The sequence below is a fragment of the Schistocerca serialis genome, chromosome 2, assembly GCF_023864345.2.
Source record: "Schistocerca serialis cubense isolate TAMUIC-IGC-003099 chromosome 2, iqSchSeri2.2, whole genome shotgun sequence".
NCBI lineage: Eukaryota > Metazoa > Arthropoda > Insecta > Orthoptera > Acrididae > Schistocerca > Schistocerca serialis.
The window spans coordinates 385796248-385809626 of record NC_064639.1 but is presented as its reverse complement, the minus strand read 5'-3'; the positions used below and the strand labels follow the sequence as shown (position 1 = coordinate 385809626).

Sequence of the window (13379 nt, the reverse complement as noted above, 5' to 3'; positions counted from 1 at the left end):
AAACAGAATATTTGGCCACTGGAGGAGTGAGTCAACATCTGACGTTAGATTTTGGGACAGTAAAGTCTGTAGAGTCTTAAAAATATTTGAGATCCATTATTAACAAAAATCAGCAGAGTAAAAGTTAAATTAAGAAGACAAGCAACCAAACAAATAAATTGGTTTTTATGGAGCACACTTATTATGTCAGAAACGAAGATTAGGATATTGCAGAAAGAATACCAACGTAGGGAGCAGAAACATGGGGAATAAATGAAAGAATTAAATGGAACTTATTGTCACTGAAGAAGGGAATTTGGGCGGCGTTGCTGAAGGTTGGCACTGCGGGATAAAATGAAAAACTAAGGTATTCGTAAGAGAATGAACCTGGGCGTTACTGTAATGGGCACAGTCGAGTCAAAGCCACTGAGATGGTGTGTACATGCATGCTGTTCGGATAAGAACATATGGTCTTAGATGGTAGGAGGGATTTTAGCTAATAGAAGATCAACGCCCGAAAACAACGTAGGGACAAGGGTGAAAAGAGGTGTGCAGAGACGAATTTGCAGGCGGATTGTGGAAAAGATAGGAGACTATGGGAGAGCTATGATGTAAGGAACAACTATTCTTTGAGGTCACAAAGGTCATGGGATAGCGGATTGGGAGTCGGCATCTAGGTGTACATCTGGGAGACCATTTGCAGCCATTCATGGACTTCATGTCCCCAAACAACGATGTCACCTCACCGCGCCACAATTGTTCGTGAATGGTTTGAAGAATATTCTGGACAGTTCAAACGAATGATATAATCACCGAGATTGCCCGACATGAATCCACTTATGGGACATAATCGAGACGTCATTTCGTGCACAAATCCTGTACCGGCTACGGTTCCGCAATTATGAACGCTTATAGAGGCAGCATGGCTCAGCATTTCTGCTGTGGACCTCCAACAACTTGCTGAGTCTATGCCACGTCGAGTTCCTGCGTTACACCGGGCAAAAGGCTGTGCGACACGATATTAGGAGGTTCCCCACGACTTTCGTCAACTCAGTGTAATGTTGTATGAAATGACTAACATAAAACTAAACTCCGCCCGAACAGCCATGAAGGCCCAATGGTACTGACCGGCCGCCATGTTCGAGTATAATGACTTTTAAGGAGACTAGAAACCTACTCTGTAGGAATCAGAATGGGTTTCGAAAAAGACGATCGTGTGAAACCCAGCTCGCGCTATTCGTCCACGAGACTCAACAACCGAGTTAGAAAACTGCTGCGGAAGCAAAGGGAACTTCACAGCAAACATAAACATAGCCAAAGCCTTGCAGACAAACAAAAATTACGCGAAGTGAAATGTAGTGTGAGGAGGGCTATGCGAGAGGCGTTCAATGAATTCGAAAGTAAAGTTCTATGTACTGACTTGGCAGAAAATCCTACGAAATTTTGGTCTTATGTGAAAGCGGTAGGTGGATCAACACAAAATGTCCAGACACTCTGTGACCAAAATGGTACTGAAACAGAGGATGACAGATTAAAGGCCGAAATACTAAATGTCTTTTTCCAAAGCTGATTCACAGAGGAAGACTGCACTGTAGTTCCTTCTCTAGATCGTCGCACAGATGACAAAATGGTAGATATCGAAATAGACGACAGAGGGATAGAGAAACGATTAAAATCGCTCAAAAGAGGAAAGGCCGATTGACCTGATGGGATACCAGATCGATTTTACACAGAGTACGCGAAGAAACTTGCCCCCCTTCTTGCAGCGGTGTACCGTAGGTCTCTAGAAGAGCGTAGCGTTCCAAATGATTGGGAAAGGGCACAGATTGTCCCCGTTTTCAAGAAGGGACGTCGATCAGATGTGCAGAACTACAGACCTATATCTCTAACGTCTATGAGTTGTAGAATTTTGGAACACGTATTATGTTCGAGTATAATGACTTTTCTGGAGACTAGAAATCTACTCTGTAGGAATCAGCATGGGTTTCGAAAAAGACGATCGTGTGAAACCCAGCTCGCGCTATTCGTCCACGAGACTCAGAGGGCCACAGACACCGGTTCCCAGGTAGATGCCGCAAGGCCGCAAGGCGTTCGATACAGTTCCCCACGGTCGTTTAATGAACAAAGTAAGAGCATATGGACTATCAGACCAATTGTGTGATTGGATTGAAGAGTTCCTAGATAGCAGAACGCAGCATGTCATTCTCAATGGAGAAAAGTCTTCCGAAGTAAGAGTGATTTCAGGTGTGCCGCAGGGGAGTGTCGTAGGACCGTTGCTATTCGCAATATACATAAATGATCTTGTGGATGACATCGGAAGTTCACTGAGGCTTTTTGCGGATGATGCTGTGGTATATCGAGAGGTTGTAACAATATAAAATTGTACTGAAATGCAGGAGGATCTACAGCGAATTGACGCATGGTTCAGGGAATGGCAATTGAATCTCAGTGTAGACAAGTGTAATGTGCTGCGAATACATAGAAAGAAAGATCCCTTATCATTTAGCTACAATATAGCAGGTCAGCAACTGGAAGCAGTTAATTCCATAAATTATCTGGGAGTACGCATTAGGAGTGATTTAAAATGGAATGATTATATAATGTTGATCGTCGGTAAAGCAGATAACAGACTGAGATTCATTGGAAGAATCCTAAGGAAATGCAATCCGAAAACAAAGGAAGTAGGTTACAATACGCTTGTTCGCCCACTGCTTGAATACTGCTCAGCAGTGTGGGATCCGTACCAGATAGGGTTGATAGAAGAGATAGAGAAGATCCAACGGAGAGCAGCGCGCTTCTTTACAGGATCATTTAGTAATCGCGAAAGCGTTAGGGAGATGATAGATAAACTCCAGTGGAAGACTCTGCAGGAGACACACTCAGTAGCTCGGTACGGGCTTTTGTTGAAGTTTCGAGAACATACCTTCACCGGGGAGTCAAGCAGTATACTGCTCCCTCCTACGTATATCTCGCGAAGAGACCATGAGGATAAAATCAGAGAGATTAGAGCCCACACAGAGGCATACCGACAACCCTTCTTTCCACGAACAATACGAGACTGGAATAGAAGGGAGAACCGATAGAGGTACTCAAGGTACCCTCCGCCACACACCGTCAGGTGGCTTGCGGAGTATGGATGTAGTTGTAGATGTATGTGGTCGGCACACTGCTCTCCCGGCCGTATGTCTGTTTACGAGACCGGAGCCGGTACTTGTCGATCAAGCAGCTCCTCGGTTTTCCCAACAAGGGCTGAGTGCACCCGGCTTGCCAACAGCGCACGGTAGACCGGATGGTTACCCATTCAAGTGCTAGCCCATCCCGACAGTGCTTAACGTCGGTAATCTGACGGGAACCGGTGTTACCACTGCGTCAAGGCCGCTGGAAACGGCTAATATACATACTCGTATAAGTCAAAGTAATTGTACAGTGGTTTCTACATTTATTTGGTCACTCCATTTTCGATCTGTTTGGAAATCTAGGAAGTGTAATGGGAAAGATGGCGAGAATGACCCTGTACCAAGCTTTTGGAATAATCAGAGTGGAAACGACAGGTTTAATAGTGCCAGGTTTGCGGGAAATGGAAGACTGGCTACGGTGTTTAATTTGGGAGACGGGAGAAGGGGAGGGGGATTAATAAATTCGTCCATGAACCGATAAACGTGTACAGAAGACAAGGCGGAATGCAGGTGTTCAAATATTTGGAGACACTGTTACAATTTTGAGGGTAATGTGAACCAGGCGGCTCTGGCATTAGGGAGGATTTGTCAGATTAATGCTTCGTAGGTTTGGAGGGACAGAATCCTCATATTGCAAAAGTTAAGAATTTTAGCAGTCTTAGTCTGCTGCGAGCAAGAAAGGTTTTTTTTTTTTTTCTTTTTGGTTTGGGTGTGGTGGTATATGGACGACAAATAGTAGAGGCAATGAGGCAATAGAAGAATAGAAGCTTTTTAAATGTGGTGCAGTAGAAAATGTAGTGGTTTAAATGGGTAGACTGTACAGCTTATAGTGTGAATTGTGTCAGAGAGTAAAGATCCTTATTGCACGACTTGAAAAGAAGCGATAGATTGATGAAATGTATCCTAAGGCATCAAGAAATAGTTAATTTGGTACTGGAGGAAAGTGTGGCAGTAAAAGCGGTTACTAGAGACCAAGACTTGGCTACAATAAGCTGGTTAAAGTAGGTATAGTTTTCAACAGTTACAGATAGACCCAGAGACTTTCGTGGAGAACTGCATCAAACCATTTTTTGGAATGAAGACTGCAACACCAGTTGTTGAGGGTTTTTTAGTTACGAGGTTTTTAGGTGCGATTTTTGAGTTTAGGATGAGGGATAGTTGGAGGTACTTTGGTTACTAGTTGACTGGGTAGGGTAGTTATAAAAGAGGAGGTAGAAATCAGAGGAGCGGAAGTGTAGATGGTTCGTCCGATAATTATTGCCTGAATCTTGATGGGGCTGCTCTTAAGAAGATACTGGTTGCACCAGTAAACTGATTGAGATGAAGTTGAAAGAATGCTGGAATTTCAGGAGGGTTAGGTACACGACTAGGAGTGCGGTGTCATCATTATACCAGAGGAAATGAACAGGAAGTGTGGTTTAGGAATTCGGAAGTGTAGAGGATAAGGAGGAGTGACAGAGCCTTGAGGCACACTTGCAGTGGGATGTTAAGCCTAGTTTACACGATGACTCTAGGTTGCAGGCAACTGCACCACTGGCCACTGCGCATGAGCATCCCGCGTTTGCGCAACTAGTTGGTGAAACTAAGCACTTTCGGCGTGTTCCAACATTGGCGACACTAGTTGCATGAGTTTTTGAGGTTATGTGTGTTCGTAGAGTGTAGACAAACTGAAATATGAAGTGGGGACCGGAGAATAATGTTCGCTTTTGGATATCTATGCTTTGCGTAGGTGTTTGTGGGATTTCAGTGATGCCGATTACAAAAATAAGCGACATATTGCTGCAGCTAAGACCGTCATGTGCGATCATAACATAGTTGGTTTGACAATATCTGAGCTGCAGGGCAAAATTTATTGAGCTAGGAGCACATACACTTCTGAATTAAGAAAAATACAAGCAAGTGTAATTCTGAACGTGGCAATGCTCTCGCCTACAAGACCGAAATCCCATCGCTCGATTTGGCCAACTCTTTGTTAAGGAATATTGTTGACAGGAGGGAAGGCTATACAAATTCAAGAAGTTGCATTCTTTATTTAATATTCATCTATTTAAAACGTCGCTGCGGTGCTCCCCATTCACATATGTTGGAAAAAATGGTTCAAATGGCTCTGAGCACTACGGGACTTCACATCTATGGTCATCAGTCCCCTAGAACTTAGAACTACTTAAACCTAACTAGCCTAAGGACAGCACACAACACCCAGCCATCACGAGGCAGAGAAAATCCCTGACCCCGCCGGGAATCGAACCCGGAAACTCTGGCGTGGGAAGCGAGAACGCTACCGCACGACCACGAGATGCGGGCCATATGTTGGAATTTTGAAGTATTGCCACTGTTCAGATCTATCTTCAAGAGAGTAGTTTGCAAACCATTCTCTTCTTAATGTGGGCTGCTTCGAATAATTATTGCTGTTAATGTTAATAATTATTACTGTTAATGTTAATAATAATTGGTGTTAATGAAAAAGCATCATCGCCAACTTAAACCGCATCTTATAGCACGCCGAGTGTTCTCGATTGTAATGCACGCAATATGATATATAATTTCAGCTTTGGCTACAGTGCTTCATGCTTAACAATACCTTTATTCCTTATCGCATAATTAATTCTATTTAGGAGAAACGTGAACAGTTCTGGTGACATTCTAAGATAATTAAAAGAACTTCTTGGATCTTCCGTTATAAATTATTTCAGTAAGGATGCTGAGCAACCGAGATGACGTCTTTTCTTCACCCAGTTACGAATCGAAACACGTTTCTTATTTTTTTTCTTATGCAGCGATTCCACGCAACAAGCTTTAACTCCATCACAAATCGTGCGACGTGCAGCTGCCAAAACTTTCATTTCAGATACAACTCAGGGACCCACAAAACGACGAAACTGATCTGTATACCGGTGTCACCGTGTCTACAGTCATATATGAAACCACTTGCGTGCACCCCATTCCACGCAACGAGTGACGCAACCCAATGTCGTCGTGTAAACTAGGCTTAAGAGATTGGAACTAATGGTTACATAGTATGTGGGGTTGGCAGTTTTTTCTCTGATATCTAGAGGTTTTAATTAGGATTACAACGTGTTGCCCTTACTATTGTAGACACGAAAGTTGAGAGATCCTGAGGAGGGAGTGGTGCGGTGTTGTGTTGTGCCAGGTGAACAGCAACGATGACCGCGGGCTGCTGTGGGGCCGGTGGCGCGGGCCGTACGCGGAGGGCACGGCGCCGCACGCTTGGACGGGGAGCGTCGCCATCCTGGAGCAGTACCTGCGCTCTGGTGGCCGGCCCGTGCGTTACGGCCAGTGCTGGGTCTTTGCCGCCGCCACCGTCACAGGTGAGTGGCAGATGGCGCTGTCTGCCGGCTGCCCGCGGCTGCGCGTGCGGATCGCGTCAGAACGGCTGCAGCTCCGCCTCCTGATTGGCTGCTGGGTGGCAGTGCAAGTTACCCTACTCACGACAAAAATGGCTCTGAGCACTATGGGACTTAACTGCTGTGGTCATCAGTCCCCTAGAACTTAGAACTAGTTAATTCTAACTAACCTAAGGACATCACAAACATCCATGCCCGAGGCAGGATTCGAACCTGCGACCGTAGCGGTCTTGCGGTTCCAGACTGCAGCGCCTTGAACCGCACGGCCACTTCGGCCGGCTACTCACGACACGTTGACTCATTTTGTATTAGTGCATCTTGTGGCTTTGTGTCTTCTTAATCCTCACATGTTGCGCCGCACGAAAACACACTCGCTGGCTTAACGGGGAGTTCTTTGGTTTGTTCTGGGAGGTGACTCAGACTTTAACATATAAAATATTCGACAAAATATTACTTCTCTTTAATACAATACATAACTTCGTGCACCCTATTTCGACAGGAATATTCTGAGTATTTACAACTACTTCTAAATATTAAAGTATCATTGGATACAGAGAAATTTGAAAGATCTTCACTTGAAGAGTATCTGACAGTGTTCACATTAGTGCCTGCCCAAGACGTTAAATACCCTGATGGACTGTCTAAGATGATGGTGTCATCTTGATCATTGACTGCGAACTGGGTGAACGTCCCTCTGCCCAGCCGTAAGTAGATGAGCCGTTGCGGTGGTGTAACAAAGCTCTAGGAGGGGTGACTACGCCGCCGTTTCTCATTCGTCGGTGCGGCATGCAGCGACTATGTTCTTCAGTTGTTTTGGTGTAAGGTGCCCCACTCTTCAGATGACGCCATATTATTGATTACTTTGTTTTCGTCGCCTGTTGCGGACATTCCATGTTGTTGCTGATATTTTTCACCCCAGTGCTCCCCACAGTGAACTCACTAAGTTTAAAAGCAACACAGCTTCCTAAAGATGAAAAAGAAATTCGGGAAAACATTTTACACTGTCGTGTTTCCATTTTAAGCCCTGGAGCGTTTTTGCTAGACTGGTCAAATATCGGTTTTCGGATCGTCAGTTGTTTTGCACAACACACACGCACCAACCCATCCACCCTCACACACACACACACACACACACACACACACACACACGTAATTCGGACGGCGCAATCGACCTGGAGTTGTTCTGGTGTTGTTCAGCCTCTAGGAGCAAGTGTTTCTATTTGACGCCACTTCGGCGACTTAGGCCTCTGATGAAGATGAGACGAAATAATGAGAAATGCACAAACACCCAGTCCCGGCCAGAATTCGAAGCCGCTTCGAAGCTGACCACTTTTCTAAAAAATTTTATTTATTTTTTATCAACAAAAAGGGACAAAGCGGTCCGCCAGTGGATTTGGGGCCAGGGTGGGTGGGAGTCGAAAACCCGAGGCCTTTGTACATGTCAGTGGGACGTTACACTAACGTAACCAGAAAAAAGACATTTTTGATACTGGAGAAAAAGTGAGCACCATTCTTCGTGCGTGCCTCCCATCCACGGAGGATGTTGTACTTCGCCAGTTATGGGGATGCTTCCGCTTTTTGGTCTGTGGGGTAAAAGTCCACCGCGAGCCCGGTTTCCCCCATCTGTGGGGAGAGAAGGGGGGTGTTGGGAAGAACACCTCTCAGGTAGTTGGCGAAGTAGGATCGGTGTCGGCGTGTATGATCGAGGGTGTCGCGAGTATCCTGGACATATTGCCAGTAACGAAGTTTCCTTTTTTCCTCATGCCGGAAGAGATACGCAACGGACGCGGCCTTAAACCATATGAGTCCGCCGGATAGAGAAACTCCGCGGTTCAACAACTGCTGGTGTGGCGCGAAGGTGACATGCAGGAATAACTGTCACATACTGCTATACTGGGTGGTACGTTGCGCACGTGAACCGGTGTTCGTCGGTGTCTGGACGAAGACAACTCGGTGCAAAGGGGATTCGGTTAGTCTAATATCGTGGAGGCGGAGCATCGTCGCAGACTTCTGACTGACAAAACGGTAACACAATGTCGTGACTGCTTCAGAAAGAAAGGGCATGTGGATCGACCGCCACACTGTCGACTATCTAACTTCTCGGTGCTTGGCTTTCGTGACAGCGCTGGAAACGTGTCACATTACCATCTGGGAAAAATCCTTCGACCTCGGTAGTCGCGCGGTCAATCACTATACTACATACTGCTGGTTGTTTTACACGAATGGCTTCTGGAAATCAGCTATTCCGGTTTCTGATTTAGTCAACACAACGGCTGTATCTTTCAATTAAATACTGAACATAGACAAGCTCTTGCTCAGTCTAATATTTCTGCTTATCCTTCACTGCACAAAAGGTCACTCCGTCCAGATTACCTGAAAATATTTGGAATCAGGACGTAGCCTGACAACAGAAGCATGTTTCGAAAACGGTCGTACATTTACGTGGGAGCGAAAATCGATTGTGGAGGAAGAAATCCGACAGCTAGAATCGCATTTCCAGAATCTGCTGGAATATCTACGTGACCAACGGGAATCGGTACTGGGATATCGGTTTACGAAATCCGATTTTGAGAGTCTCATGTAAACACAGTGTGGAACGCCAGCTGTTTAAGCATGCCAGTCGTACACCTTCGTATCTTGTCCAGCTACAACATGGTAGCCACGGAGTGATACTAGAATGCAAAAGAAAATACTTTCTGATTCAGTGCTCACGTGAGTCAATTATATCGCATGTTCCAGACTTCTGGAAGACGACAAGATGGACTGTTCCAAGACTAGTGGACATAAAAAAAGATAATAGTTCTGTATAATTTCGGAAGCCTCCTGTGATTCACATATTGACAGGATGATCAGAAAACTGTTCTCTGCTTTATTCCAATTATGTGTTATTCATACACGCTCCTGTCGAGCAAAAGAAAGACATGTGATGCAGTAGACATAAATTAAGCACTATATTACAGAAACCTTCAAATATGTGTAATTCGTAAACGCAGTGCTGTAAAATGCAGACGCCTCTTCAACAACGTTAAAACCGTTTGTTCAGACACGTCACTACTAATAAATATTATGTTTGAACAATGCAGGTATTTCTTAAATATAAGCTGGTATTAAAAAGTGGAGTGCCCGCTACATCTCAGCCTAAACCGAAATCCATTTTTACATATGCCTTACCTACTGATGTATGTCACTGATGTCGTAACATACGTCCTGTTTATGATAATGAATGCAGACCGAAGAAATGAATTGAAATTTGTACCAAGGTGAGGATTAGGACCCAGGTCTCTTTGACACAAAATTTAATTAATTGGTTCGGCCTGTATTCATTTTCATAAGTAAAGTTGAGTCTTAATATGTCTCTGGGACGTACAGTTTCGTCTGAATTACTGGTACTATTGATGCGACAATATGTTTCCTTCCACAAGTCTTACATACAGAGTTTTCAGAAAAATTTTGTGCACTTACGGGTGCAACGTGTGGTCTATTTTGACAACAGAGATACATGTTCAAGCTGACAGATTTCGCGAATGGTGATGCAAATAGTCATCAACTTCCCGCAAGATACACACAGTAGGTTAGATGACCTTGGGCAAGTACAGAAAGGGCAACAACCTCAACGGGTGCGGGGCAAAGTCAGGACATGCGGGGACCAAGCAGCAATCGGTATTGTAATTGTCAACTGTCGAAGCTGCGTTGGTAAAGTACCAGAACTTCAAGCGCTGATAGAAAGCACCGAAGCTGAAATCGTTATAGGTACAGAAAGCTGGCTTAAGCCAGAGATAAATTCTGCCGAAATTTTTACAGAGGTACAGACGGTGTTTAGAAGGGATAGATTGCATGCAACCGGTGGTGGAGTGTTCGTCGCTGTTAGTAGTAGTTTATCCTGTAGTGAAGTAGAAGTGAATAGTTCCTGTGAATTATTATGGGTGGAGGTTACACTCAACAACCGAGCTAGGTTAATAATTGGCTCCTTTTACCGACCTCCCGACTCAGCAGCATTAGTGGCAGAACAACTGAGAGAAAATTTGGAATACATTTCACATAAATTTTCTCAGCATGTTATAGTCTTAGGTGGAGATTTCAATGTACCAGATATAGACTGGGACACTCAGATGTTTAGGACGGGTGGTAGGGACAGAGCATCGAGTGACATTATACTGAGTGCACTATCCGAAAATTACCTCGAGCAATTAAACAGAGAACCGACTCGTGGAGATAACATCTTGGACCTACTGATAACAAACAGACCCGAACTTTTTGACTCTTTAAGTGCAGAACAGGGAATCAGTGATCATAAGGCCGTTGCAGCATCCCTGAATATGGAAGTTAATAGGAATATAAAAAAGGGAGGAAGGTTTATCTGTTTAGCAAGAGTAATAGAAGGCAGATTTTAGACTACCTAACAGATCAAAACGAAAATTTCTGTTCCGACACTGACAATGTTGAGTGTTTATGGAAAAAGTTCAAGGCAATCGTAAAATGCGTTTTAGACAGGTACGTGCCGAGTAAAACTGTTAGGGACGGGAAAAACCCACCGTGGTACAACAACAAAGTTAGGAAACTACTGCGAAAGCAAAGAGAGCTTCACTCTAAGTTTAAACGCAGCCAAAACCTCTCAGACAAACAGAAGCTAAACGATGTCAAAGTTAGCGTAAGGAGGGCTATGCGTGAAGCGTTCAGTGAATTCGAAAGTAAAATTCTATGTACCGACTTGACAGAAAATCCTAGGAAGTTCTGGTCTTACGTTAAATCAGTAAGTGGCTCGAAACAGCATATCCAGACACTCCGGGATGATGATGGCATTGAAACAGAGGATGACACGCGTAAAGCTGAAATATTAAACACCTTTTTCCAAAGCTGTTTCACAGAGGAAGACCGCACTGCAGTTCCTTCTCTAAATCCTCGCACAAACGAAAAAATGGCTGACATCGAAATAAGTGTCCAAGGAATAGAAAAGCAACTGGAATCACTCAATAGAGGAAAGTCCACTGGACCTGACGGGATACCAATTCGATTGTACACAGAGTACGCGAAAGAACTTGCCCCCCTTCTAACAGCCGTGTACCGCAAGTCTCTAGAGGAACGGAGGGTTCCAAATGATTGGAAAAGAGCACAGGTAGTCCCAGTCTTCAAGAAGGGTCGTCGAGCAGATGCGCAAAACTATAGACCTATATCTCTGACGTCGATCTGTTGTAGAATTTTAGAACATGTTTTTTGCTCGAGTATCATGTCGTTTTTGGAAACCCAGAATCTACTATGTAGGAATCAACATGGATTCCGGAAACAGCGATCGTGTGAGACCCAACTCGCTTTATTTGTTCATGAGACCCAGAAAATATTAGATACAGGCTCCCAGGTAGATGCTATTTTTCTTGACTTCCGGAAGGCGTTCGATACAGTTCCGCACTGTCGCCTGATAAACAAAGTAAGAGCCTACGGAATATCAGACCAGCTGTGTGGCTGTATTGAAGAGTTTTTAGCAAACAGAACACAGCATGTTGTTATCAATGGAGAGACGTCTACAGACGTTAAAGTAACCTCTGGCGTGCCACAGGGGAGTGTTATGGGACGATTGCTTTTCACAATATACACTCCTGGAAATGGAAAAAAGAACACATTGACACCGGTGTGTCAGACCCACCATACTTGCTCCGGACACTGCGAGAGGGCTGTACAACCAATGATCACACGCACGGCACAGCGGACACACCAGGAACCGCGGTGTTGGCCGTCGAATGGCGCTAGCTGCGCAGCGTTTGTGTACCGCCGCCGTCAGTGTCAGCCAGTTTGCCGTGGCATACGGAGCTCCATCGCAGTCTTTAACACTGGTAGCATGCCGCGACAGCGTGGACGTGAACCGTATGTGCAGTTGACGGACTTTGAGCGAGGGCCTATAGTGGGCATGCGGGAGGCCAGGTGGACGTACCGCCGAATTGCTCAACACCTGGGGCGTGAGGTCTCCACAGTACATCGATGTTGTCGCCAGTGGTCGGCGGAAGGTGCACGTGCCCGTCGACCTGGGACCGAACCGCAGCGACGCACGGATGCACGCCAAGACCGTAGGATCCTACGCAGTGCCGTAGGGGACCGCACCGCCACTTCCCAGCAAATTAGGGACACTGTTGCTCCTGGGGTATCGGCGAGGACCATTCGCAACCGTCTCCATGAAGCTGCGCTACGGTCCCGCACACCGTTAGGCCGTCTTCCGCTCACGCCCCAACATCGTGCAGCCCGCCTCCAGTGGTGTCGCGACAGGCGTGAATGGAGGGACGAATGGAGACGTGTCGTCTTCAGCGATGAGAGTCGCTTCTGCCTTGGTGCCAATGATGGTCGTATGCGTGTTTGGCGCCGTGCAGGTGAGCGCCACAATCAGGACTGCATACGACGGAGGCACACAGGGCCAACACCCGGCATTATGGTGTGGGGAGCGATCTCCTACACTGGCCGTACACCACTGGTGATCGTCGAGGGGACACTGAATAGTGCACGGTACATCCAAACCGTCATCGAACCCATCGTTCTACCATTCCTAGACCGGCAAGGGAACTTGCTGTTCCAACAGGACAATGCACGTCCGCATGTATCCCGTGCCACCCAACGTGCTCTAGAAGGTGTAAGTCAACTACCCTGGCCAGCAAGATCTCCGGATCTGTCCCCCATTGAGCATGTTTGGGACTGGATGAAGCGTCGTCTCACGCGGTCTGCACGTCCAGCACGAACGCTGGTCCAACTGAGGCGCCAGGTGGAAATGGCATGGCAAGCCGTTCCACAGGACTACATCCAGCATCTCTACGATCGTCTCCATGGGAGAATAGCAGCCTGCATTGCTGCGAAAGGTGGATATACACTGTACTAGTGGCGA

General features: G+C 45.8%; 1 protein-coding gene across 2 annotated transcripts in view; it reads left to right on the top strand.

Moving 5' to 3' along the window:
* The window catches only part of LOC126457207 (hemocyte protein-glutamine gamma-glutamyltransferase-like), a 181863-nt gene that overhangs the window by 106876 nt on the left and 61608 nt on the right, over nt 1–13379 (top strand). For both annotated transcript variants that reach the window (XM_050093307.1, XM_050093309.1), the window contains one exon: nt 6307–6484. In XM_050093307.1, the coding sequence (XP_049949264.1) occupies nt 6307–6484 (178 nt within the window). The remainder of the gene's footprint in view (nt 1–6306; nt 6485–13379) is intronic.